The sequence below is a fragment of the Dama dama genome, chromosome 27, assembly GCF_033118175.1.
Source record: "Dama dama isolate Ldn47 chromosome 27, ASM3311817v1, whole genome shotgun sequence".
Classification (NCBI taxonomy): Eukaryota; Metazoa; Chordata; class Mammalia; order Artiodactyla; family Cervidae; genus Dama; species Dama dama.
The window spans coordinates 31,651,545-31,679,327 of NC_083707.1; the positions used below are offsets into that span (position 1 = coordinate 31,651,545).

The following is a 27,783-nucleotide window of genomic DNA, read 5'->3' on the forward strand; positions in this document are numbered from 1 at the left end:
GAATTCTAGGCTTTGCTGAAATTCTCCATTCATTCTTTTTGCTTTTTGCCTGGAACATATCAGTCATTATTAAAGTCTCTCATATAACTCTAAAATGTGAATGACCTATGTGTCTTTTTTTTCTGTTTTCTATTATTTCTGTTGGTCTTCCATCTACTCTCTCTCTCTTTTTTTTTTAATGGAGATAAAATTCACATAGTGTGAAGTTCACCATTTTAACCTTTTAAAGTACAGATATTGTGGGTTCCATTCTAGACCACCACAATAAAATGAATACTGCAATAAAGCTAGTCACAGAAATTTTTCTGTTTCCCAGAGCATATAAAAGTTGTGTTACACTGTACTGTAGTCTGTGAAGTGTGCATTGGCGCTGTGTCTGAACATCAGTGTACACACATTAATTAAAAAATACTTGATTGCTAAAAAATGCTCACCAGCATCAGAACCATCAGTGAGTTGTAATCTTTTTGCAATAATAACATTAAACAGCACTGCTCACAGACCACCATGACAAATACAACAGTCATGAAAAAGTTTGAAATACTGTGAAAATTACCAAAACGTGACACAGAAACTTGAAATGAGCAAATGCTGTTGGAAAAATGGCACCACACATACCTGCTTCACACAGGGTTGCCACACAGCTCTAATTTGTAACACACACATACAGTATCTTTGAAGCACAATAAAGTGAGGAATTGTATACAACTCAGTGGTTTTCAGTGTATTCACAGGGTATACAGCCATTACCATTATCTAATTTCAGGACACTTCCATCACCCCTAAAAGAACACCCATGACCATTGACCATCAGCTGCAGTTCTCCCCTCTGCCCATCCCTCTGGCAAAGACTGATCAGTCTACTTTCTGTCTCTCTGGCTTTGCCTGTTCCAGACAGTTCATATAAATGGAATCACACCATGTATAGACTTTTGAGTCTGACATCTTCACTTAGCATAAGTGTTTGCAAGATGTGTCTGTGTTGTAGTGTGTATCAGTACTTCACTCCATTTTGTGGCTGAGAAACATTCCATTGTGTAGATAATTTATCACATTTTGTTTATTCATTCATTGGTTAAAGAACTTTTTTTTTTCTCCCTACTGTTTGGCTGTTTTATGAATAGTGCTGCTGTGAACATTCATGTTTAAATATGGTGTGAATGTATGTCTTCGGTTCTCTTGGATCTGTACCTGTAGTGGAATTGCTAGGTCCTTTGATAGCTCTGTGTTTACCTCTTTAAGAAACTGCTCAAGTGTTCTGCACAACAGTTGCACCCTTTTACAATCCCTTCAGCATGTGAGTTATTTTCCCCACTCTCTTACCAACACTTGTTATTTTCCGTAGTTAAAAAAAAAAAAATTTTGTAGCCATCCTGATGAGTGTTGGCCATTTCTTACTTTTTGTAGAATGCCTTTTAATTTTAATTGAGGTCTTTTGGACTTGGTAGGGCTGATCTATTTAAATTTGATCTTAATCCAAATAAAGACTCTTTTGAAATCTTAACAGAGGGATGGACTTGTTTGAAGGCCTTTCTGATGTACTGGGACCTCTACTCCAATCTTTGTCTCCCTTGAACAGGGCAGAGCTGGAATCTCTTCTCAGCTCTTTTTTGTTGTAATTACTGTTTTCTGCTAGTTTTCTTGAATCTTCCCCTTCTTTCTGGTTCTTTCTCTCTGGGACTTTGTTCTTTAGTTTCCAGCTCTCCGGTAGCCAAAAATCTCTGTCTTAGTCCCGTAGGACTGGCGCCTCCTACGTGGGCTCTGTTTTCCTGTTCCCCAGTGAAGTCAGGAAAAGCCAGCGTGGCTGTGGGGTTGTGTTGTTTCTATTTTCCCTTCTTTTAAGGGTTGTAGCCCCTCTTGTTCCTCTCTGTGTACATCACTGTTCAGTGCCTTCAAATTTTTACTTTTATCTACATTGTATTTTTATCTAGATTTTATCTAGATTTTTACTTTTATCTAGATTGTATTTTTTTTAGAGAAACAGTTTTAATTTTTCTTTGCCATTTTCAAAAAGTATAACTAACCAGGTAAAGAAGCACAAATATAAAGTAATGAATCTTGGAAAACATAGAATACTCCTTGACATAAATCACAGCAAGATCTTTCTTGATCCACCTCCTGGTTTCAGAACTTGATGAAGCTCAGGTTCTTGATGTCTCATGGCAGAAAGAATTCTGTGAGAACCAGGTGATAGGTAAGAAATGGATTTAGAAAGAATGACACTCCACAGACAGAGTTTGGGCCATCTCGGAAGGAGAGAGTGGCCTATCTGGATTTTACAGCTTTTACTAGCAACAGGGTTAGTTTGATACAAGCTACTTTATTATGATGGGAACTGAGAACACTGATGTTTTATGAGGTGAATCACAAGAAGATGAGAAACTGATATCTACTGAGAGTGAGAGCACAAATTCTTGAACAAAAAATTTGGACAAGATAATAGGAGGAAGGAATTTGATTTTCAAACTAGAGGGTCATGTCAGCCATATTGAAGGAGGATAAAGAAAGGGTGATTTAAAAGTGAGATATGTGACACCAAGTTGATGTTTGGTAATTTTTTTGAAATGGAGCAAAGTATTTAAAGAATACAAATTGGATAAAGAATTTAAAGTAAGACTTGAAGAGGAAATATTTAATAAGCAGTTATTGGATTGGATTCAGTAGTGGAAGAAACTAAGATTATGAATTTAAGATTTTGAATCTGTTTAATTTTGTAAATGTTGGTGGTTATGAGGTGGTTGGAGATTTGAGTATTTACAAGTGATGTCTAAAGAACAATGTATATCTGTGCAGTGTGCTAGGGAGGACTGTGTTTGCAAAATCTGGGTAGTATAGACATAGTAAACATGTCAGAGGAAGACTGAAGTTGTAGAAATGGACATTCTGTTTAGAACACAGACAAGTAGAGAAAGAAAGCAAAATAGATCTGTAAAGGTAAGATTTCCGTATCCTCTTACAGGCTTAAAAAACTGGGGTTTGGAAAGAAACTATATGCTTTCTCTACCCAAAAATCCCCAAGAAGGGAGCCAAGTTTACAGACCACCTTACCTTATATCTGTGTTTTTCCTTTTGCCCTTTTGTGAACTCTCAAGGTTAGTCAGTGATTTTCTTTACACTTGCATTAGGAAATTTGCCAAAGGCATCCTTTTGAGGCAGCTGTCTGTGTACCCTTGGAGGCCGTCAGTAATGTTTCCAATCTATAGGAGTAGTCGGCACAAAAATGTTGGGCTGAGCTGCATCTCTGTGGTTTAAAACATGCCCCCTCCACAACCACCCCCCTCCCAACAATATAAAATATATCACATTTTGACGTTTCTGTCCCTTAGTCTTTTGTTACTGTATCTTTTCAGGTGAAATAACATCACTAAGAGTAAATACACCCCCATATATCAATAATGAAAGGAGACTTGATTTTTAAAGTATAATTGAAATAACAATAGTGGGCACCTTAGAAATCTTGATAGATAAACAAGAATTTTTTGTATTGAATGACAATTTTTAAATTTTTACTGTAAAGTAAAATATACCTCAGTTGTGGTTCTTCTTTTGGTCTAAGGTGGTCAGAGGATACATCCATGCTGATGATCCTGTGAAGTTTTTGGAGTGTATTAAACACAATGTGAATAAGCCCATGATTAAAATGCAGCAGAATAAGTTGAAACACTTGTGTGTTTTTGTCCTGTTCACTTGAATAATATAGGCAACTGTTACACCATATGCATCTTTAATATATTAGTCTGACTGTTTGTCTTGTTTGACTAAACTGTCTTCTTTCAGCCGCCCACACAGAATATGCCTATGGGTCCCGGAGGGATGAGTCCGAGCGGCCCTCCCCCACCTCCGCGCGCTCACAACATGCCTTCAGATGGAATGGTAGGTGGGGGTCCTCCGGCACCACACATGCAGAACCAGATGAACGGCCAGATGCCTGGTAAGTTTCTCTCCTCTAAGACATTAACACCAGAGTTGCTTAGCAACTGAAACGACATGGGGGCTCAAGGGATACTTAGATTGTTGATGACAAAACTGCTTTGAATGCCCCTGAGTCCAAGCTCTCTTAGAGTTTGTTAGCTACAGAGCTACGTGACCTGTATTCAGTGTTTATCAGGCTGCCCTTGGGCTTTGATGTAGCTGACACACAGCATTCCTCTGATGAACAGAACTGGCTAAATTTAGTCTGTCTGAAACTATGCAATACAGCTGGCTTTAGAAGCTTTTGGGGGGGGGAAAAAGGCATGGCGTCGTGGCTTAAGAATGAAAATGTTTATAAAAATGTATTATAGCATTTCTCTGAGTTTTGTATTTACTTGAAATTTTATTCATCTCAGAAATAGTACTGCTGAAAAAAATAACACATGGGGAGATAAAAACGAAACACTCTCTAAAGTGCTGATGTATTTGGTATTTCCTCATTGGTCTGTTGAAACTGAGCTTGGATTTTTATGAATATATATGTTTATAGAATAATGGAAATGCGGAAATTGAGCAAAATTAAAAGCTGAAAAGTGTCAGCTTTCTTATATAATGCATCATTTGTTGTTTATCCATTTTAAGTTTAGAGCTACTTAAAATATCTTTCAGACCATCAGGCGCTGATTTACACACCTTTTGCTGGGTTGAATTTTTAATCTGAAAAGTATCTTTAAATTATCTTGTTTTTGTAACAACAATCACACACCCATAATTTTTGGTGGGGTGTTTTCTACATTTAATGTGAGAATATTTTTGCTTTCTAAAAACAAAGGTTATTTTCATTAACATAAAGTATTATACAAATAGCAATAGTGAGAGTAAATTAAAATCACAGAGAAGTTTATTTTTAAAATTAGTATTAGCATCCTTAGGATAGTATCAACTGACTGTGTCGGTAGCACTGGTGTTCAGGGTGGATGCAGAAAGCACAGAGCAAAGAGGCCGGGTGACCTGGCTTATGGGAGGTCGCTATGTGACTGAATGGTCATGTAGGAGGGGGGGGTTTGGTGGCAACTTTCTCTTTCTTTCCGGGGCTTCCACAGTCATGGCCCACATGGCCCTCACCCCAGGTGGAGGCAGGATTAAAGACATAACAGCTTGTTGGTGCTAGTTAGAAGGAAGCTTCTTGCTTCCTTCTGGCCGTAGTCAGAAGGAACTGGTTGTAGTCTAAGGAAGCTTCTTGCTCTGTCCACACTTAGATCATCAGGACACGTTGTGGGTGGTGCCAATGCAGGTTAGCAAGTCAGGGGAGTTTTGTGATTTTTTTTTTTTTTTTTTTAATGGTGGTGCCTTTAATTAGGAATTCGATTCAACTTTTCCAGGTAACATTCAAGCCAAAGGCTGAGGAAGCAAGCAAGCAGCAATATAATTATTGTTAACATGACATTTGGTTTTTGTGTAATGCCATCTGGAATAAGATATCTCTTTATGAGCCAGGGATTTTCAAGCAGTTACGACCTAGGTTGTCCAGAATACTGGAGAACAACTAAAACAACTCATAGTTAGAAAGTTTTCAGTTAGGTGTAGGAGAAATTGGAAGTCCAGTTAGTTATATTGTTTTTATTTAATAAGTTTCATATGGTATTTAGCTAACCTTTTTATGCACACAAATTTGTATCTAGGCTTTTAATTTCTGATTTTAGTTTTGTTTTTAATATTTTGTCTTGTAAGTGGTAGTGCTCTTTATATGCTGCTTGATCTTGGTCACGTATCTTCCTTTAAAATAAATTTAGCAGATTAAAAAAAAACTAGATAATATATACCTATGGTGCCAAAATCAAAAGGTGCGAAAAGGCACACAACCCCTATCTACCCAGACTCGTTGTTCCAGATAGTCATTGGTGTCTAGTTACCCCTTAAAACATGTGCTGGTGTACATTCTTTTTTCTTCCTTTTTTTTTTTTTAAACACAAATGGTAGCATATGTTAGGTAGTATTATATTTCATATTTTTATCTCTTAAAAAATTTCCCTTAGAGACCAAGAGTATATAAAGATACATTTTGGAGACCACTCAGTATATAAAGAGCTGCCTCATTGTTTTTGATGACTGTATTCATTCTTTTTATGGATGCCTCTCATTTATTTGGACAGTTTCCTTTTGATAGAAATATAGGTTATTTCTAGTCTTTTGGTATTAAAAATTATGCTTTTGTGAATATGCCTATGAAATATAAATAAATAAGTAAACAAACTTAGTTTTGTATCCTATACATATTCACTCAAAAACTTGTATATTTATAGGATAAAGTCTCAGAACTGAAATTGCTAGGTTAAAGGTATATGCATTTTATAATATGGTAGCTATTGCCATATTGGTCTACATAAAAATAGTACTTATTACATTTATAGTCTTCCAATGAAGAATGAAAGTGCTTCTTTCTACATAATATGGTTGGAACAAAACTTTTGATCTTTGCAAATCTAAAAGATGAAAAATGGATCTCATGGTTTTAATTTGCCTTTTTGCTATATTAAATGAAACAAGGAATTTTCTCATGTCTGTGGCCCTTTTGCAGCTTTTGTGTGAACTGATGTTTTATATGTACTTTGCCTGTTTACTGCTGGTGGACTTTTACCTACTTAAGTTTATATGTTAAGTAATTAGTTTGGTCTGTGATATTTCTTGTAAATAATTTTTCCCAGTTAATCTTTTTGTTATTTAATTTTGCTTTGTTGATCATGTGCAGATGTTTTATTTTTATGTACTCTAGTTTGTAAATCTTTTACAGTTCTGAGTTTTTTTGTATACTTAAGAAAGCACTTCCACTCTAAGTTTATTTTAGAAATTCTCCAGTTTGAAATACTCTTCTATGGTTTCCTTACTTTTTCTTTCTTCTTTTTTAATGTTTAATTCTTTTATACATCTGGACTTAGTTTTGCTAGAAAAAACACGGTAGGGATCCAACCTGTGTTTTTCCAGATGTCTACTCAGTTGTCACAGCATCACTTACTGAATTATCTTTCTTTTGCTCACAGATACTTAGTATCAGAACCATTGTCATTTACCAGATTGTGCTTTTGGGTCAGTTTTTAGATTGTGCTCTAGGTTCATTGATCTGTTAATTTGTTCATTTATGTGTTAGCACTACACACTTTTAATTCAGCTTCATGTGTTTTGGTCTCTTATAAAGCAAGTCCTCCTTCATACTGTTTTTTTTAATTTTTCTAGAATGTTTCTGGCTTTTCAAAAGCATCAGTTTCTTAATGTGTAAAGTGAGAATAGCAGTCCACCTTACAGTATTTGCTATCATTCAAGTAAAGCATTTACTTCTTTGGCTATTGATTCAATACTCAAGTTATCATTTGTCATTACTATTGCATTAATGCAAAAAAAATAGCTTCTTAAGGTACTTTTGTAGAGATCATCTGTTTAACTTTCATATTTTGGTTCTGATCACTTTTCTTCAAGGGCCCAACCATATGCCTATGCAGGGACCTGGACCCAATCAACTTAATATGACAAACAGTTCCATGAACATGACTTCAAGTAGCCATGGGTCCATGGGAGGTTACAACCATTCCGTGCCGTCATCCCAGAGCATGCCGGTACAGAACCAGATGACCATGAGTCAAGGGCAGCCCATGGGAAACTACGGCCCCAGACCAAATATGAGTATGCAACCAAACCAAGGTAAGTTAGCTTTCTTTATACCCTTCTTGACTACCATGCTCCATTAGCTTTTGAAAATCAAACAGTTTTTTCAAAATGTTAGCTGATTTTCAAAAACACAAGTTTGAAGTAAGTCATACTCAGAAAAGGAACATCAAGTTTGAAACTAGCTGAAAATATTTTTTTTTCTTTTACATTTAGGAATTGCTCAGTTTAGCTTTTTAAGCCTATTTATTTTTATATTGTTTGGACAGTTTATTTGAGACAGTATTTTTGGATTTTGAAGCTAATTGGTGAATAACAGAACATTTGGTTAGACCTAGAGAATTGAGAAAATAAAATTTTGTTTTATTAAGTACATTCCTTAAAAAGCATCTGCTCTGTGGTTCATTTTACTTGTGAAGAATATATTAATTTTCTTTGAATCTTCCTTGATTTAATGTTTTCTGATGCTGTGTTTCAGCATTAAAGCTAATTTTAAGATAATTTGTTGTTAGAATGTTCAGTGGAGGTGCTGCTGTATTCTTGTGTTATTAGAGTGGGGTGAAGTCTATTAAAGTTTATTACCAATTTCAGAGAATGAAATTGTTATCATGTTTCTCTTTTAAGTATTCTTGTGAATAATAACTAAAAACCAGTAAGTGGCGCTCTGTTCTGCTAATTGCCTGTTTAAACATTTGGCCTGTTGCCAGCTTAAAGCTATTTCAATTATGAAATGTGGTGAGGTTAAGAGTCTCAGATAGAATTAAATGTATTTGCAATAAAATTCTCTAGATTTTGCTTATGAAAAACAAATCACCAAAATACACCCAGATAAAGGAAGTTAATGTTAATCTGTTGATCATTAGTTTTGATGAAATAATATATTGTGATTTTAAAATCTACAAATATTTTCTATATTTTGGTAAAATACACCAGAAACAAAGGCAAATAAATGGAACAAATTGCCCATGAACATAGCTTCATAGAACTGGCACTTGTTCCATTCTTTTCCCCTGAAAGTTGTTGAGTGCCCATTATGGAATATTTCCTTTTTTAAGTTATATCAAATAAAGGTTCAAAACCACAGCAAGATCCAGTCAGTGCTAGATCAGGAGGGGTTCAGATGTTTCCTATACAGTTTGATTACCAGGAAGGAGAGCAAAAAAATAGCGATAGTGATTCTTTACAGCAGCCACCGTAATGGTGGCTCACTTCTTAGAAAATACGTGTGCAAAAATGGATGTTGCTACAGCATGGTTTGATATGGCATCTTAAGATTTGAAGGGGCTTCCCAGGTGGCTCAGTGGTAAAGAATCCGCCTGCAGTGCAGGAGACCCGGGTTCGATCCCTGGGTCAGGAAGATCCCCTGGAGAAGGAAATGCCAACCCACTCCAGTATTCTTGCCTGGGAAATCCCACGGACAGAGGAGCCTGGTAAGTTACAGTCCATAGGTTTGCCAAAGAGTCAGACACAACTGAGCAACTGAGCATGCGCTTAAGATTTGAAGAAGAAAAATAACATATGCAGCAATGTGTATGGAGAAAATAGTTTTAACTGTTTTTGGAAAAAGGAATTAAAGTTTTATAGGAGTTTCTGTTCAAAACATAACCACCAGCTATTACTGTTCTTTAAATTAAAATCATTTTTCTTTAATTTAGTTACATTTAACATACAGTATTAGTTTCAGGTGTATAGCATAATGACTTGATAGTTTCATGCATTATGAAATGATAACCATAAGTCCAGTTACCATCTGTTATTGAACTAAATTGTTAAATATTATTGACTATATTCCCTATGTGTACATTATACCACCATGACTTACTTATTTTATACCTGGAAGTTTGTACCTCTTAATCTCTTTCACCTATTTTGTGCATCACCCCCAACACCCCACAGTGTTCTTCTGAAAAATGTCCTATTTGTATCAATGTATAGTTTTTTCTTCTTTTAGAAGTTTATTTTACTTTTTCTTTGTTCTCATAATTTGTGAATTTATGAATAGAAAATAGACTGTATAAAACATGACTTTGAGGATCTGATTTAGAAATAAAAGCTACATTTCAAAAGAGAAAGGAGGATGTTAGTGAGGAAATTACCGCTGTTTTAAAAAATCTCTTCAGGACAAATATAAAGCTTTTCAGTTAAATTTTGACATTTCAGAATCAAGAACCACCAAAGAAGATTACAATTATCATGGAAAAAAGGAGGGAAAGTTATATGAGTTTTTAGCAATACTTGCTTTCTTAATCACAAATAAAAAACTTTTCAGTTAAATTCCTTATAAAAATATTTTGGAATTCCTTATAAAAATACTTTAATTACATGTTACCTATTGGATTTTTAAAAACTTGTTCAGCATGATATAAGTTTTATTTGAAGTTTTAATATTTATTTTATTATAAAACCTTTCCTTAGGTTTACACAAATAAGCTACATGTTTTACATTAAATTTTTTCTGTTTTGATAAATAGGTGAAAGAAATTAGAGGAGATTACATTTTAAAATAAAGAAAAGCTTAGAAGAATACCAATATTCTATAAAAGGAAATGTTTTCTACTTTAAAAATTTTTTGTTATTATTTGTTGAGATATTATTTGCTGTTCTTTGAATTAATTCAGATTTCAAAACATTGAGGGCTTTTGACTATCTGCTTATTTCTGTATACATATCTCTACATCATGAGCTATTAGAAAAAAAATGTTAAAACCCCTTATTTTTTTAACAATGAAATAGTGGGATTTCTTAGATTAAATCTCTGTCCAATGACAAAGGGGAGAGAAAGCACAGTGATAATTGTGTTTTAAAAACAGATAGCAATTATTTAACCTTTGTCACGTTAATAATTATTATTTAGGTGACATATTTGGGTACTTATCTGATGATGTCATAGTAGTTTTCTAAATAGAACATTGCTGGTCAAGACCTAGATGTGTTTTATTCTGGTAGTTTTGAAGTGGCTTTGTTTTTTACCCTCTCTCCTTTATTTCCTTTCCTTTCCTTCTTTTTTTCCTCCCTGCTTTGAAAATGAAATTCAGGAGAAAAAAAGTACTCATCTAAAAATTTTGTCATGTGTTTTGGAGTCTGATTGAAATTAATTCAAAGGATAGACATCTTATACATTTTCTGTTTATCATTTTGATTGTTTAAAAAAGGAAGGAGAAGCAGCATGATGATTTATACTCATAGTTCCAATATAAAAGGGGACATTGTGTTCTAGTGTTACAGTAAAAGTATCATTTCTGGCAGTGAAATTATGGAATGTCTTTGGATGTCATTAATTCTCTAAAAGCTGTTTTCAGCTTTTAAATTTTTACTGAAAAATTGAAAAATAATAGTAAAGCAAATTAATGCAAAGTCTAATATAGTGAAAACATGTAGACCTACCATACCAAACATGGCCTCATTAAATTTACTGATTTCTATATTCATGGTTATTAAAAAATTATAAGTTAAATAAACTTACATGACAGTGGCATTGCAGTTGATGCCTACTTTTAGTTGTAGTTTTATGAGAAAGCAAATATTTTTAAATTTAGCATTTAGTGTATATTCTTTTATGAGGACAGCTGTTTTTAGATGAGTGGTTTAGCAAGTTTTTAATGTTTTTTTTTTTTTTTCCCTGATTTCACTTTTCTTTTATTAAGATCTCAACCAATATGCAAAAACAAAAATTTAAATTTTCTCCAAGAAATTTGAATTTTCATTTTTGGACCTAGGACAGTGAAAGCAGGCTTACCCATCCCTAAGTTTTCTACACTCCAGACACCGCCAAGGTTCTTCAAGGTTGTTTTCTGCCAACACACGGGAAATGTCTGCACCTGGCTGCTAACAGCCCGCAGGAAGTGACTGCCAAGCCTGCAGGATGCATTCTGGGAACTGTAGTTCCACAACACAGGGGCCTCCTCAGGGCAAAGTGGAACAAAGGGAGACGACTGGAGATGAACAAACTTTAGAGCTGGGAGGAGCTGTGGAGGCTGAGGCGATCCATGAGAGTCAGCCAGGCCAGAGGGGCCGAGCGCCTGGGCAGACTGAGGAGTGGGCCCGCTCGTCTGACCGGCACCGCTGGCCAGTGGGGACGGACCGGTGCAGCAAGGCGGGCTCGCGCGGCCGGTGGGCAGGAGAGCGGTTTCTGGCACACACACTCTGGAAACGCCTGCCCGCTGCCTTCTGTGTCTCCCGGCACACGTGTCGGCATAGGGGCCCACGGCCCCCAGGGCGGTAAACAAGCAGACCCACCCACTGGGACCTAGGGACAGACGCCTGTGAGGTGCTGCCCACCCCTTTATCGCCTTGCGAGACGCCAGTGTCCTCCGCGGGGGCAAAGGCAGGTGGAGAGCCTCGGCGGCCCAGCCAGCACTGGCTGTGCCAGGCGGAGGGCCCCATGCAGCACGGGTGGTCTGGCTGGCTCCCGCTGGACAGGCACCCAGGGGAAGCCGCTGCTTTAGAATAAGGGCGAGGCCCTCGCTTCATCACCCAGGAGATGGAAAGGCCCCCAGGCACACCTGGGAACACAGGATATGTCAGAAAATAGAGCATGTTTTCAATAAAATACAGAAGACATAATAATAAGGGGCCAAATTATTACTACTTGCAGATAAACGCTACCATTGATTATCTAGTTAATCCAAGTCTCAACTGAGAAACTATTAGAACTCATAAGACAACCTGTCAAGGTGGCCATTAGTAAAACCAGCAGTCTTCCTGCCCGTCAGCAACAACCAAATTACACAGAGGAGGGGCCCCACCTTCCACTCGAACAAGGAGCTTAGAAGTCACAGCTCCTGTCTGCAAGAAACACACGGCACTGACAATCAATGACTTTTCCTGGATGTATCAGAGAAACCTGGTCAGATGTCTCCCCCAGACCTGGAGAAACCTGTGGATGGGACCACTGACGTCCGCTCGCCTGGAGCAGAAGCTCTTCGGGCCGGCGGGAGCCCCGGAGGCAGCCTGCACGGGACGCCAGGCCGACTGCACGCGGGTGAGACTGAGCACCTCCCGGGGCTGCGGTCCCAGGGGCCCCACAGTGTCCTGGGGTTCATCTCCAGGAACCACCAGGTTCTCACCAGAGAAAGAAAAGAAAAGAAAGGAAAAGAAACCACCGGAGTCCCTGGCCGCAAGCCCTGAGCGGTTCTCCAAAACAAAGGCCTGTGCTGTAGTGAGAAGACTTCACCATCTCAGGAGGTGGGGAGGCCCCTCCCCACCCTGGCCCCTGGCCTTCTGGTCTCACCTAGGAGGGGAAAGGAGGGGAAGAAATACTTGTCAAGGTCACAACCCGGGAAACACAAGCCACTAAAAGGCTGAAATTTAATCAGACTATAAAATGCTTCCCCTCCCCCAGACCACTCCTCAGGGCTCAAGCATAATAACAGGATTACAGGGGAAAATGCCCCAAGGTACAGACTCTATGAAAAGAGTCTTTAGAGAAACCCAGAGTCAAGGAGAAGGCAACAAACAAGGACGAGAGAGGAACCTGAAGCACTGACGTGTGCAGCTGCAGGGGGAGACCCGGGACCAGCCCTGGTCAGGTTACCACCACACTTCAAGCCAAGCACCGGCCCACTTCACGTTTCATGAGGACGCCATGTCCACCTTTCTACAAAAGCCACAGGCCGGGTGAAAGGCAAGAGAGAAGAGTCTGAAGAGACACAGCAGAAATTCTGGAATTCTCAGATTTGGATCTGAAGTAACTGTAATTAACACGCTAAGGATTCTAATGGGAAAAGCAAACACATAATGTAAGAAGAGAGGAAATGTGGACAAAGAGTGAAAAATACTGATGGCAGGGCTGAGGAAAGAGGGACTCTGAGTATCTGTCCGTAAGAACTTCCCCTACTGAAAAGCAGAAAGGAAAGACAGGGAAAACAGAGAACAGAGTATCAAGCAAATTTATGACAATTAAAAAGTGATACATATACATGATGAGAATACAGGAGAAGGGAGAAGGAACAGAAAGAAATATGTGACGGAAAAACAGCTGAGAATTTTTCAAAGTTAACAATAAACCGCAAACTGCAGATCCAGGAAACTCAGAGAACACCAAACACAGCAAATACCAGAATATCTACACCTTGGCAAATCACACTCAGCTGCAGAGAACCAGGGACAAGGGGAGTGCTGAAAAAGCCCGGAGGAGGGAAAACCTTATCTCCAGAGTAAAAACCAGAGAATTACAACAAACTTCTCCTTAGAAAACACGCAAGCAGGAAAAGTATAGAGTCCTACATTCAGTGAAACGATCCCTCAAAAGTAAAGAAGAAATAAAGACTTTTCAAACAAAAACTGAGCCAATTTACTGCCAGCAGACATGACCTGCATGAAATGTTAAACGTTCTGCAGAGAGAAGGAAAATGATACAGGTCAGAAAATCTGAATCTAAATAAAAAAAAGAGCACTGGAGAAGGAAAAAATAAAGGTAACACTAAAATGCTTCTTTTTCTTAACCGACACAGTAGACAAAGTTTGTTCAAATTTTTGGCAGAAACAGGGTGAGTATAGCATTAAGTGAAACAAATGACAGCCAGTTCATGAAGGATGAGAGGGAGGAACCAGGACCCGCTGTTAAAGGCGCCTGCGCGACCATGAAGCAGTACCGCCGTCTGAAAGTGGACACAGATTAGCTGTAAATGGACAGTGTGAACTTATGGAGGACTACTGAAAAGAAGTAGAGAGAGAGAGAGAAAAGTCACTCAGTCGTGTCCAACTCTTTGCGACCCCATGGGCTGTAGCCTAACCAGGCTCCTCCGTCCACGGGATTTTCCAGGCAAGAGTACTGGAGTGGGTTGCCATTTCCTTCTCCAGGAGTTTTTAATGTTAATTTCTTTCTTAAATTGCTGCACAATGTTGTAAATAGTTAATCTGATCTACTTCCTGTGTTATTTTAACTATTTCCCATATTAAGTTCAGTGATGGTCACTTTGAACTTTAGGAGTAAGGCTCATGTTCACAGTTGATCACCTTCTTACGTGTTGGATCCACTCACTTACGTAGAGAGTGTTCGCTCCACTGCAATTCAGACAGCTCCAAAGAGGCAGAGGTTTGCCTCTTTTGTCCTGGTGTCTAGAACAAAACCTGGGGGTAGGCATGCAGATATGTCTTTTCAGTGAATGGGAACTGAAACCAAATGTTACATGATAACCCAGAAAGATACACAGTTAGTGCCTTAAATGTGTTTCTTAAAAGTCTAATTAATTTGAGTAATGTGGTAGGCTTTCTGGACCAACAGTTAACATTTGATAGAACCAGCATATTTTTCATTCCCAGGCTTTAGTGATTATAGCTTTCCAGATTTTAACACCATTTTACTTACATATTACATATTCAAACGTAAGGATTTTCACAAATTGTTATGTTTGTGTTAAAGCATATATTTCACAACTTCCAGATATGGTATATAATTCTTCAGACTTGGATCCAAGTCTTGGCCCCATAGAGTACTGTGTATGGGACCTCTGTCTAATTTTCTTAATTTTCTTTAAGTAAGATTAAGTGAGATGATGCATTTAAAAAGCCTAATTCCATAATTATTTGTATAATTTACATAAAATGAGAACAAGGTTTTTTTGTAAAAATGAGAACTTGAGATCTGTTTATTGGCTATTGTCTTCTTTAGCCATAAGACCTAATTTATTTCTGGCTTTAGTTTTGTTTGAACAGTATTAAGAAAGTCTTGATTCATTTAGCTCATAAGTTGCAAGTGATAATGATCTGATCTAGAAGCTTGACATTAGAGTAGTGGGAAGTTTTTCTTTCAGTACCTTTATCATATAAATATAAAGGGCAAAAAAATACTATCATAGCCAGGGTTGTTATATTTACTCTTATTATACAGTGGTTTACTACCAGTTATATATTCAGTTTTTTTAGAAACTGCCAAAGTGATTACCAAAGTATCTCTCCCATTTTACCATCCCAGCAGCACAGTGCATGTGGGATCTGCTTTCTTCAGATCCTTGCCAGCATTTGGTATTGTCAATTTTTTTTTAATCTTAGCTGTTCTAAAAATGAGTAGTAGATCACATCTCATTGTGGCCTTAATTTGCATCTCCCCAATGGCTGGCCATGCTGAACATCTTTTCACGTGCTTATTTGCCATCTGTATATCCTCTTCAGTGAAATGTCTCTTCATGTCTTTTGCCCATTTTCTAGTTGAATTATTTTCTAACTGTTGAGTTTTGAGAAGTCTTCATATATTCTTTTAGGATTAATTTAAAATTTTTCTCCCGGGTTTTTTTTTTAATGTAAAATTTCAAACGTACAGAAAACTTCAAGGAATTGTACCTGTATCGTTGCCCTCTGTATTCTACTCATCCGTTAATGGCATCTTCTTTTTAAATGCATTTCCGAGTGTTTTGCAGATATTATTATACTTTTGCCCATTAACACTTTGGTCTGCATAGCATTAGAGCACAACATTTAAAACGTTTTCCTTTTTCTTTTAATAGTTTTTTTTTTTTTAAATAAGGTAACATTTACATACAATGAAATAAATTTTAAGTGTCTCATTCACTGGGTTTTGATGTATTTGTAACACATATACTCCTTGGCCTTCCTTTTATAACTAACATCCTAGGTGACTTGATGGGATGCTGTTTTACTCCAGTTTAAATGTTTTGTGTTAACCATAATCTCGCTTCTTTTATGATAAAAGGGGATGATTGATTTACTTTTTTCTGTTAGAAGTCTTTATCTCAAAGTGTGATCCTAAGACCACCGGCATCAGAATCATCAGGGGTACCTGTTAAAACAAGGTTTGTCTGCTCCACCCCATGCCCACTAAATGAGAATCTCTAGGGGTAAATTTTAGAAATTACATTTTACAAATCTTCCAAGTCATGCCTGTTTATACAGCCCATTCCATCTGAAGTTTTCCTGGGCAGGATAATCTCTCCTGTACCTGCTCATAACTTTCAGCTTTCATGCTGAGTTGAAACAAGCTGTATGTTCTCATATAGCCCATCTCCATGGCTTTTTGTTTGGACAAGATGGGGCCTTTACTTTCACTGTAGATTGTCACTTGTGTCCCATAAATCTAGAGCTTTTGGAATTCCTTTCAGTTTACAGTAGATGCAGTCTACAGGGGCTTTGTTTTTGAATTAATATTATTATATAGTATAGTTGAAACTATTCAGAGGAGTTGACTGAGAAATTGCATAGCTTTTTGCTTTGCCAGATTTATGAAGCCACAACACACCCCTTTCCTAATTTTCAATCGGCAGAAAGCTAAATATACAATCTAATCCTCAGACTAGTTTGTAGAGATGCCTATGATGTAGAATTATGCCCTTGAGAATCCAGGACTTCTTAACTCAGCACTATTGACATGTTGAGTTACATCGGTCTCTCCTGTGGGGGCCTACCCTGTGCAGAGATATTTAGCAGTATTTCTGTCTCGTACCCACTAGGTGGCCGTAGGCAACCCCCAGCACCTGTGGAGACAACCAAAAATGCCTCCAAACTTGACTGAAAGTCCCCTGGGGACAGAGTCACAGCCTTAAGAAATGGTTACTGTACGGAACTGCATGGAAGGGTGGTCTGTGTTACTGAAGAAACTTAACAACAATAACAAAAGTTATTGATACGTTATGTTTCAGTATTTTTTAAATACTTTCATGGGATTTCTCTAAAAATTGTTCTTTTTACTAGATAAAAGCTGTCATGGTTCTGTTTCTTCGTTGGTTGCTAGGAAATGCAGCTCGGTTTGTACTAGTTAACATTGACTTCACTAAACTTCTGAGATTTTCTTACTTAGCTCTTGTTCTTTTACCCTTGATGTTTTTTTCTAAATGTCTTATGAACCACTTAAAACTCTTGATGAAGGCAGGTGTAGATTTTAGGTAAGTAAAGAATCCTATTCACTTTAAATGGCATTTTAATAGATAGTGGGTTAGCTAATTGAATTTACTGAAATACAGGGATTTTCTTCTTGCAAATAAACCATTAGTAATACTTTCAAATGAGAGCTATAAATGGTTTAGTTTGAGACTGAATGGTTAAGGAACAAGTAGTAAAATGTGAGCAATAGGTGATGACAGATGAACAAGAAAATGGGCTTGGAGTGGATATTATCTACACAGTTTTGTAGTCATTCTTACTATAACACAGAGATAATAGATGAAAAGAAGAAACTTACTGTATTCTAGGATTTTATTATTATAGTGATAATGTTATGTAGGACTGTTTTTCTCCGAGATATTACATGGAGAAGTCTGATTTGACTTTGGAGAAGAGTTACACATAATGGCTAAGAGCATGGCTTTAGATTTCTCACCATTTCCTAGCCATACAACTTTAGGTAAGAGTCTTAATGCTTGTATGCCTTAAGTTTTCTTAATTGTAAAGTGAAGTTGACAACAATACTACCTGTTTCATCGGGTTTGAGGAGGATAAATAATAGACATAAAGCTCTTAGCTTAGTGCCTGGGCCATAATAAGTACTCATTAATTGTTAGCTGTCATTTTTAATCTTTTAAAATTATTCATAGATTAATAATATGACTTTAGAGTTTTATTATTTCATATCTCAAGATATGATTAAAATATAGGACATTGTTTTTGTAGAGTATTTGATAGTAGGATCTTTGTATATATCATCCTTTATGGTACTTCTTAGTGTCAGAAAGGTTTATGTGAAAGATAAAAAATAGCCTTTAAGCATATAATAATGTGTGATGTCACACTTTGTAGAAAATGGTTATAATACTCATTTTGTAATCTTTACTCTGTAGCACAGATTTTTAGAACTTATTTTGGGGTAGCCTTTTGAGTTTAGTGTCCCTTAGTATCTCAATACACATTTATTTGCCAGTGTGACATATTTCATTATCATAAGAAAAATAATATGCTTCCTAAACAATCAGAATTAAGTCATAGTTTTTTAATAGATAAGGCTTCAAGGAAAAAGATGAAAAGTGCCATGGTCTAGCAGTGCTCTCCTGCTCTGTTTTCTGCAGTTTTAGGCTTGATCTTGAGTGATTCGTGGATCCTTAGAGGGAGAGAAGTGACAGAAAATAAGAGAAGGGTGATAATTGAGCTCTTTGGGATTGGAACTGCTGATAGTCCCAAAAGATAAAGCACAAGTGGCATGGTCTTTTCTATCTAGGGCTTAAACTAGAATTACTTTTCTCCTTTATAGCAAACCTTAGAACTTTGTTATTATTGTGTCTTTTTGGATTTTTCCCCCAACTGATATGTTTTTGCTTTCTTTCCCCTTTAATTTTTGTTCCACTGCATATTATATGCTTTAATTTTATAGTGATCTTCTGTTAAAACACGAGATCTTTAATCAATGTTGAAGAAGAAAGACAAGGCAAAACCTTCATTTACTGGAAATGAATTCTGTAAATGGTCAATTATGCTGCCTATTCTATTATGAATGCTGGTGTTCAATATACGAAATGTTTTAATAATTGTACTCTTAATAAATTAGTACTTTGAAACTTTTTCATTGCATAATTTGCTTCTGAACTGCTAACTTTGCTATAGCTGGAGTAGAGGCAGTGAAGAATAGTGGAATAAATGTGCTTTGAAATCTAACTGGAGTTTTGCCTGATTCCCAGTTGATGTCTATTAGCTTATGTAATCTTGATCTTTGGATTTCTTGGCTGAACACGGGAAAGTTAGGCTCCTTACCTCTGGTAGTTAGTGATTTACATGAAGTAAACGTGAGAGCACTTCTGGGAGCAAGTGCGTTCTGTGTCGGGTTCCCTTTTCCCCTCCCAGTCTCTACTGAGCTGTCTTATCCCTGTGATTGAGTTTACTTCCTTGTTGAAGACAAAGTCCCAGAGTAACCTTTGGAAGACTTATATTTATGACAAAATTAGAAGAAAAAAGAAATTTGAAAAGAAGTAGAATAGAAGAAGGCAAATAGGAGAAAAAAAATTTTTCGCTCTAATAGAGTACTTCTTTAGATAGCCAGTTCTTCATATTGGAAAAGAGTGAATTCTCTTTGCTCACATTGTTCCTGCTGTTGTTAGTCAGAAATATATTTAAAGAGGTGGGTGTGTTGTGTTTTTAATTTTTTATGTAAATTGTGAGCTTTTGGCTCATCTGGACCATTTTGCCTGTAAAACTTTTCTAATTCTTTCCCCAAGTCAGTGAAGGCGGGGTGGGGCATCTAGCTATTTAAGCAGGAAATTAGGAGACAACTCATACATGCTTCTCAGGCAGTGATGGTTATAATGTTCAAATGATGAGCTCTACATGCCTTAACTTAGCCCAGTGAACCTCTGAGGAGCTACCTACTTTGTTAGATGGCAACAGGGAACTTCATGGCTGTTGTTGATTATATCATGTGATACATTTTTACTGTTGCCAGTGTGAAGATACTGTAGCAGTGGTTGTTCCACTATCTGGATATTGCTCACTCAGGAAACTATGCAGTTCTGATTTCTAAGTCTATGGCTTATTGTAATTCTCTGCCTACGTGTTTTTTTGACTGTGTGTGTTAGAGGTTATTAAGCATTTATAGCCCTTTGATTTCAGGAAGACTGTTTTAGTTTATAAATCTTAAAGTTGAAAAAACTTCCTGGTGGCTCAGCTGGTAAAGAACCATCCTGCCAGTGCAGGAGATGCAAGAGATAGTTTGATCCCTGGGTCAGGTAGACCCCCTGGAGAAGGAAATGGCAACCCGCTCCAGTATTTTTGCCTGGAAAATCCCATGGACAGAGGAGCCTGGCAGACTGCAGTCCATGGGGGTCACAAAGAGTCGGACATGACTGAACACGCATATTCACAAAGTTGAAAAATAAAAGACCCTTAGGTTTTTGTTTTAAAATTGTGTATGAAATTCCACTGATATAAATAGTACATTTATAAATGCATTTGTAGATTCCCTGTCTACTGTTACATAATGATTGGGCATTGAAAAAGGAAAAAGACATATCCAGGAATTAGATTTCTTTCCCTCTGTTTAAATACTCATTTGCTGTGTGATTTTTGTGGGTTTTTTTGTTTTGACATATTTTCTTATGTAGCACAAGATTCTGTCTTTTCTGGAAAGGTTGTCTGGATAAATATTACATAGTACATAATGAAAAATATATGCATTTAGCAAGTTCATATATTATAACCACTCTGTTTTTTAAGAAATTGCTATAACATTCCTCCAGTGGAATTCAAATCAAACTGGATTGCTTGTTTTTCCTAGTTTGCAGATTATTTTAGGCACGTGAACTGTAGTTAAAAGATTTGCTTATGTTACTTGAAGTCAGTTTATCTTCCAATAAATTACCTAGTTGAGGGATTATATGACAATACAAGAAGTTTGTATTTCTCTTAAGATATTGAAGTTATGTGCCAGCAATTATGTGTGTAATGTTTTGTCTGTTTTCAGGTCCAGTGATGCACCAGCAGCCTCCTTCTCAACAGTACAACATGCCCCAGGGAGGCGGGCAGCATTACCAAGGCCAGCAGCCACCAATGGGGATGATGAGTCAAGTTAACCAAGGCAATCATATGCTGGGTCAGAGGCAGATCCCCCCCTATAGACCACCTCAACAGGGTACGCCTCCACGGGGAGAAATTCTCACAGTGCTCGAAAGGCTTTCCATTTTAATGAACTTTTCATATAGGCAAAGTTAGAGCCTTTTCTTTCTTGATTTTGAAAATCATATTTTATTATTTTTCTTAAAAGGTAATGGGTATAGTAGGTACAGAGGGTCACGAAAAGTGGATATGAACTCCCTGGTTTATGGTTTTGTTTAATCTTTTCTGGAAAAAGGTTATGTCATCAAATTATTATAAGCTCACTAATTTACAGCAGAAAACACCATTTTATTTTTGAGAAATTACTAAATGTATGATCAGAAACAAACCCTAATTTGTTTCAAACTGCCCTAATATCAGGAAATTAATTTTCTGCCAGTTTGAATCTCTTTTTAGGAAGGTAGTGTTTGTGTTTTTTGAGTTGGTATTGTTTGATATTGCATGTATGGTCTTAACATTGATTTCTGTGAAATGTGGTGTGTGTTGTTGCTGTGTGTTTATGCATGTGTGTGTATAAGAAAAGTCAGAAGTGTCTGAGATGCCAGAGCATGGGAGGGGAATCTACGGCTGAGAAATAATCTGTCATAACATCAGATTAGACCGAATGCCTTTGATGACACAGAGAACAAACTATTTACATCTTGACTGGTTGTGGTTTTTCAGGCCCACCACAGCAGTACTCAGGCCAGGAAGACTATTATGGGGACCAATACAGTCATGGTGGACAAGGTCCTCCAGAAGGCATGAACCAGCAATATTACCCTGATGGTAATCTCTCCTAATGTTAACTTTGCCATTTTCTATCCCTGCCCAATATTAATGTAGCTAGCTACTCAAAACACTGTAATGAGAATGAAAAAACTAACACTGTGTTTCTTCCAAATTTAGAAACACTTCAGTAATCTAAAGCATCAATTGTGGCATTAATTTATAACCTATTTTAAAGTATATTTTGCTTGGTTATTCCATATTCGTATCGTCAGGCAACATGTTCTATCATTGGAATCCTATCTTATGTAAAAGAAGATCCTTTTATATCTGGAATTGTTCATTTGAACCAAAGCAAGTGTTACTGATTTGCTTTTTTAAGAAACAGCTTTATTGAGGTAATTCATACATCATAAAGTTCAACTGTTGATTTTTATTCATTGTATAAATACAAAGAGAATATAGTTCTTGAGTATTCTACCAAATTTTATCCTGTTAGTTAAAATTACATACGTCTCAAAGAACTATGGTTTATATATGTTATCATTTGCATTTGAGAAAAATTTTGGAGGCTAAATTGTATCCATAATATAGCTATTTATATAGAGTTAGTAGAATAGAAAGGCATTTGAAAATCAGATTTTAACTCTAGTTATTTAGTTTAATGGTAATTTTATTTTTTAACGAGAAGGTAGCTTGTGAAAAAATGGTCAGTAAAAGATGTACTGTGTTTAGTAGTAAGCCAAGTTTACAAGTAGACTCTCATCATACAGTTCTTTGTTTTCTTGTATGCTTGAAAATTTTATGATACAATATTGAAGAAAAAATAATCCAGACATATAAAATTGATCAGATAGAGGTGGCTGTTCACATTACAAAATGATCTATCTTGTTTGGAAGGATTTGCCAAAATCTTCATTTATATTAAGCTCCCTTGATGTAATTAGGTAAAACTACTTAACAAACTTGGAGAAACTAAGAACTTGAAGCTGAAATGTTGAGACCATTTGACTAGAAGCTAATGTAAGCTAGCAGGAGGATATGACTTGGTGTATTTAAAAAAGCATTTTATCTGCCACTTGCTGTCAGTGTATAAATCCTAAGTGGTATAAGGACATTGTTTTTTTCCTGCAGAGATTCTGCTTATATAGGCAGAACAAACACGCCTTATAGAATTTTGCACACAAAATATGTGTTTCTTAGTGGTAGTGATACATATGGATAATTTTGGTTAGAAAATATTTTTTAAAAAAATCTCTTACTTGCCCTCAGTTATTTAGAATGTTGGAGTTCTTTTGTTTTCCTTTCACATGTAGACATTGTTTTAACTTTTTTTTCCTTGAAAAACTTTAGTTACATTTATATACTATAGATATTTTAAAGAAATGAAATCTAGGTTGCTAAACACATTAGGTATAGTCTGCTGAAAATAAATGATAGTCTTGTTTAATTTTTAAAATACATTTTAAGTAATTGAGGTGAATTTAACACTTATTCTGTTACTGAGTATTTCATGAAACATGAAATTTATATTGTTATAAATATGAATTTTCTATTCAAAATAGATATGTTGTTCTTATAAATAGCAGAACTTTAAGGTTGCTATAAATAATTCTTTTATTGTACAATGGAATTTAAAAATTTAAGCTGTATATCATTTTTACATAAATGTGTATTAATATATTTTTCTGATATTTACATAGAGTATTTCATTTATAGCAACAGTCAGTTTTCTTGAACAGCATTGGATGTTTTCTTACTACGTTTAGATACTTATGCCAGTAAATATGTAGATAAGGACCAGCAAACTTTTTTCTGTAAAGGGCAAGGGAGTAAATATTTTAGTCTTTGCAAGTCCTATGGTCTTGGTCTCAACTACTAAACTTTTGTGGTAGCATGAAAACAGCTATAGAAAATATGAATGGGTATGACTGTTCCAGTGAAACTTAATTTGCAAAAACAAGCCACTGGCTCTATTTAGACTGCAGGCCGTAGGTTGCCAATCTATAATGTAGATACTTAGGAGGTGGTTTGGAAACACTGAAATACTAGAGTTATGAGTATTATATTTATTCATAACTATATTCTTCCTTCCTTAATTAGGTATTCTTCTAAAATTTAGTTCAGATTTTAGCTAACGGAAAGGTTTTTTCCCACAATTTCTTTGAGCAAATAAGTTAAAAGGACTAAGCCTAGTCATCTTGCAGGTGTAACTTATTGTGCCTTAAAATTAAAAGTGTGCTCTGGCACTTAACACAGTATTAATTTTATGAAGGTGTATGTTTATGATACTCTAGAAATATTTTCTAAAGGCTCCTAGAATGTCAGCATTAAGCAATATATTTTTGCATCTGAAAATACTTTGAGATACAAATACTTCGAGGAAGTTAATACAGAATGTGAAATATTTAAGTTTCTTTTAGGGGGAAAAAAACTTATGAGCTCCTTTATATTTTGCATTGTTTTAGCATATGCTGTGGAATTGGCGACCAGCAGAACAGGTGTTTGACAAAATATGATAATTGCTTCCTTTGCTTATTCTAATTTAATTCAGGTTATTTACATGTGAAAGGCCTAAATGCTTTCCTTTTCTTTTTTTTAAAAAAATGGAAGATAGAGTTTTTTTTCCCCTCCTTGATGAGGATTATCAGAGTTAAGACTAAATGTAATGTTTCTAAAACTGTTTTTTGCTTTAAAAAGAAAATGCACGTTATCTCAATATGAAAGCAATCACATTTGGTAAATATTTGGCTAATGCAATTGAAATTATTTTTTATGTATTTCCATTTCTTTTTCTTTTTTTTCAGTTTTATCTGAAAGTATAAATATATTTAGGGTTTTCACTCAGTGGCCATTAACGTTTCTTCCTGTCTCTTGTCGAATTGATGTAGGTCATAATGATTACGGTTATCAGCAACCGTCGTATCCTGAACAAGGCTACGATAGGCCTTATGAGGATTCCTCACAACATTACTACGAAGGAGGTATCTATATACCTTCACACACATACACATATATATCCCCTTCTACAGGAACAAAAATTCTTGCATAAGACAACTTCTACCCACGCAAAGCTCTCGTAGAATACTAGTTGCTGGCTGTCTTGAAAGTTCCAGGGAGCCTAGAACAATCAGAATAATTTTCTTACAAATATTTAAAATGTATAACCATGACTTGCCATTTCTAACAACCATAAAAAGACTAAAACATTTTAAAATAATTTTTTTCCCCGGTGGAAATTTTCTATTTGAACATAAATCCATCAATCCAATTTTTTTTTTCTTGTTGTGTGTTCACATATGTATAATTTTACATATAAGTTTAGTGCCTCTAGGAAACAGCTTGCTGATCTTGTGTAGCTAGTGTGTGCTCTTGTAGCTGTCTTTAATTTTTGTCTTTTTTATTTTATTTAGCATAGTCATGATCTTATGACTGTGATGTTCCAGTAAATGTAATGCTCGTATGGCAGAGACGCTGAAAATGCTGCAGTTCAACCTTGCAAAATTGGCTTTAACTGCAGTTTGTTTGGCCGAAATCCTTCTGTTTGGTTTGAGTTTTTTCTTTGTTTTGTTAACTTTCAAAAATCAATATAGCATTTAATTTTGTTCTTGTGTTGTTGGCTATGCATCTTAGAGGAAAAAAGTTAATTAAGCAAACTCCTCAGTATTTTCTTTTTGTCCTCTTCTCCAATTATCATGTAGGAAATTCACAGTATGGCCAACAGCAAGATGCCTACCAAGGACCACCTCCCCAGCAGGGCTACCCACCCCAGCAGCAGTACCCAGGGCAGCAAGGCTACCCAGGACAGCAGCAGGGCTATGGTAATTGCTTCTGGAAGTTTTAACTTTGTCCCTCCCCCCAAAATGTGGAAGTGGATATTTAAATGTTCATTTGAAAATTCATAGCTTTAGCTCAGTTTGCTCATGGAGTGTCTCTTTAAAATGTTCTTAAAACTAGTAGTCTGTTTAAGAGAAAGCAAAAACTGGAGATGGCTCATTGACCACAGGTAAGGTATAGAAAGTCATTTGAAATGAATTCATTAATTAATCAATTCCTAAACCTGTTTGGCATTCATGACCAGCCAGTAGCTTTGCATGTGCTTAGAAAACTGATGAGTTGGGTGATTACTAACAGTATCTACATAATCTGCTTGGCAAATTCGTTTCCAAAACTAATGACTGTTACCATGAAAAGTAACATTGATCCTTTAGTATACAAATGAGGTCCATTTGGAATGTCTAGAGAAAATGTTTTTGTCATGCCCTTTTAAAATAGCAGTGTACACTTTCCATGGGGGTATGTTTATTGCAGGTATGTATCTTACAGAGTTTGGAGGAAGTATAGCCATTTTTTCTTATTATATTCTCACTGTAATATTTACTAGTTGGCTATCCATTAGATAGGGAGTGGGGAATGACACAGACCTGATATATCAGTCTGAAATATCAGTCTTAATTTTATCTATGACTCTTGAGATATAGGAAAATATAGTTCCTATGATAGGAGATAGAGCTGCTTAATTAGATATCATCTTTTGCTAACAGGGTCTCTTTTTTTTACATCAATATGTCTAAATGACTGTGGTTCAGATCATGAGCTAGCTCCCTATTGCAAAATTCAGGCTTAAATTGAAGAAAGTAGGGAAAACCACCAGGCCATTCAGGTATGACCTCAATCAAATCCCTTATGATTATACAGGGGAGGTGACAAATAGATTCAAGGGATTAGATCTGGTAGACAGAGTATCTGAAGAGCTATGGACAGAGGTTTGTAATGTTGTACAAGAGGCAGTGACCAAAACTATCCCAAAGAAAAAGAAATGCAAGAAGGCAAAGTAGTTGTCTGAAGAGGCTTTACAAAATAGCTGAGGAAGGAAGAGAAGTGAAAGGCAAAGGCAGAAAGGGAAACATATACTCAACTGAATGCAGAGTTCCAGAGAATAGCAAAGAGAAATTAAAAGCCCTTCTTAAATGAACAATGCAGAGAAATAAAGGAAAATAATTGAAGGGGAAAGACTAGAGTTCTCTTCAAGAAAATTGGAGCTAACGGGGCATTTATGCAGGGATGTACACAATAAAGGACAGAGGTGGTAAGGACCTAACAGAAACAGAAGAGACTAAGAAGAGGTAGCAAGAATACACAGAAGAATTATACAAAAACGGTCTTAATTACCCAGATAACTACCATGGTGTGGTCACTCACTTAGAGCCACCCTGGAATGTGAAGTCAAGTGAGCCTTATAAAGCATTACTATGAATAAAACTAGTGGAGGTGATGAAATTCCAGCTGAGCTATTTAAAATCTTAAAAGATGATGTTGTTAAAATGCTGCACTCAATATGTCAGCAACTTTGGAAAACTCAGCAGTAGCCACAGGACTAGAAAAGGTCAATTTTCATTCCATTGAATGAAAGAAGAATGTCCAAACTATCATCTAATTGTGCTCGTTTCACATTCTAGCAAGGATATGTGCAAAATCCTTCAAGCTAGGCTTCAGCAGTATGTGAACTGAGAACTTCCAGATGCACAAGATGGTTTTCAAAGAGGCAGAGGAACCAGAGATCAAATTGTCAACATTTGTTTGATCATGGAGAAAGCAAGAGAATTCCAGAAAATCATCTACTTCTGCTTCACTGACTATGCTGAAGCCTTTTGTGGATTGTAACAAACTGGAAAATTCTTAAAAGATATGAGAATGCCAGATCACATTAGCTGTCTCCTGAGAAACCTGTATGTGGGTCAAGAAGCAACAGTTAGAACTGGACATAGAATGACCTGTTCAGAATTGGGAAAGGAGTACTTCAAGGCTGTATATTATCACTCTGCTTATTTAACTTATATGCAAAATGTAGGACTAGATGAATCACAAGCTGGAATCAAGATTGCCAGGAGAAATATCAACAACCCTCAGATACGCTGATGATACCACTCTAATGGCAAAAAGTGAAGAAGAACTAAAAAGCTTCTCGATGAGGGTGAAAGGGGAAAATGAAAAGCTGACTTGAAACTCAACATTAAAAAA

At 36.3% G+C, this 27,783-nt stretch overlaps 1 protein-coding gene across 6 annotated transcripts in view; it reads left to right on the forward strand.

The window, feature by feature from the left end:
* Positions 1 to 27,783, forward strand: part of SS18 (SS18 subunit of BAF chromatin remodeling complex) — a 74,631-nt gene that overhangs the window by 33,262 nt on the left and 13,586 nt on the right. For 4 of the 6 annotated variants that reach the window (XM_061131050.1, XM_061131052.1, XM_061131049.1 and 1 more), the window contains exons 4-9: positions 3,778 to 3,931; positions 7,384 to 7,605; positions 20,903 to 21,070; positions 21,718 to 21,822; positions 24,654 to 24,746; positions 25,464 to 25,583. In XM_061131050.1, the coding sequence (XP_060987033.1) occupies positions 3,778 to 3,931; positions 7,384 to 7,605; positions 20,903 to 21,070; positions 21,718 to 21,822; positions 24,654 to 24,746; positions 25,464 to 25,583 (862 nt within the window). The remainder of the gene's footprint in view (positions 1 to 3,777; positions 3,932 to 7,383; positions 7,606 to 20,902; positions 21,071 to 21,717; positions 21,823 to 24,653; positions 24,747 to 25,463; positions 25,584 to 27,783) is intronic. The other 2 variants (XM_061131054.1, XM_061131053.1) reach the window with 2 other exon arrangements.